Genomic DNA, 992 nt, shown 5'->3' on the forward strand with positions numbered 1-992 from the left:
TATGTTATATAAGATCAATAAGCTTGCTGGAAGATACTGCTTAGGGCGTTTTTGGGCGTTTTTGCTAGCCTCTCTCACACAGAGGAACAAGGGATTTGTCAATGTTGTCTTGAAGTTATCTCACAACGTGCGAATACAGAATACTGAATAGTTTACGACCTCAGGGTAGTTTGCGACATCTGTACTTATTTATTATCTCTATTGTATCTATATACCTCCCAGGAGTTGAAGTTAGCAACAAGCATTGGCGTGGCAACTGGTCGCATATTCTGTGGTGTTTACGGACAGAAGGACAACCGCATGGAGTACTGCATTCTCGGAGCCACTGTCAATCTGAGTGCGCGCCTCATGGGCTTCTCTGCGAAGGTAGGTGTAATATAGGTATGATTAAGAAGGTACGTAGAATTTATAGCCGCAGTCAATATGAGTGCGTATTTTACGGGCTTCTCCGCCAAGGTGCGTGTAATATAGGTATGATCAAGAAAGTAGGTATAAGTATATAGCCACAGTCTATCTGAGTGCGTGTTTGATGGGCTTCCCCGCAAAGGTAGGTGTGATATAGATATGAATATGAAGGTAGGTATGATTATATAGCCACAGTCAATCTTAGTGCGTGTCTTATGGGCTTCTCTGCAGAGGTAGGTGTAATCCTATAGGTATGATTAAGTGGTAGGTAATAATTAGAATGGTACTTACAACTATATGGCAGGTACAATGTAGGTACAATTATATAGGTATAATTGAAATGTCTAGCACACACACACATAGTAATATCCATCATTGTATCCATCACATGTTCAGTTTATTGTTTATTGTTTATTGCACACACATACTAACACACATCCCTTCATCCATCACAGGACATCCTCTGTGATCAAGCCACTTATGACTCGGCTAAAGACGTCGTTGAGTTTGAAATCTGGCCTCCCATCCAACTCAAAGGTTATATATTTTAATATATATATATATATATATACATATATTTATACACA

General features: G+C 39.4%; 1 protein-coding gene across 1 annotated transcript; it reads left to right on the forward strand.

Annotated features, from left to right (window-relative positions):
- Nucleotides 1–222: 222 nt before the first annotated feature.
- Nucleotides 223–956, forward strand: SARC_17208 (hypothetical protein; the record flags this gene model as incomplete). Its single annotated transcript, XM_014288695.1, has 2 exons — nucleotides 223–366; nucleotides 861–956. Coding segments are annotated over 2 exons (240 nt in total), but the record flags the coding sequence as incomplete, so codon positions are not given.
- Between the last annotated feature and the right edge of the window lie 36 nt (nucleotides 957–992).

This window comes from Sphaeroforma arctica (genome assembly GCF_001186125.1).
Source record: "Sphaeroforma arctica JP610 unplaced genomic scaffold supercont1.10053, whole genome shotgun sequence".
Lineage (NCBI taxonomy): Eukaryota > Ichthyosporea > Ichthyophonida > Sphaeroforma > Sphaeroforma arctica.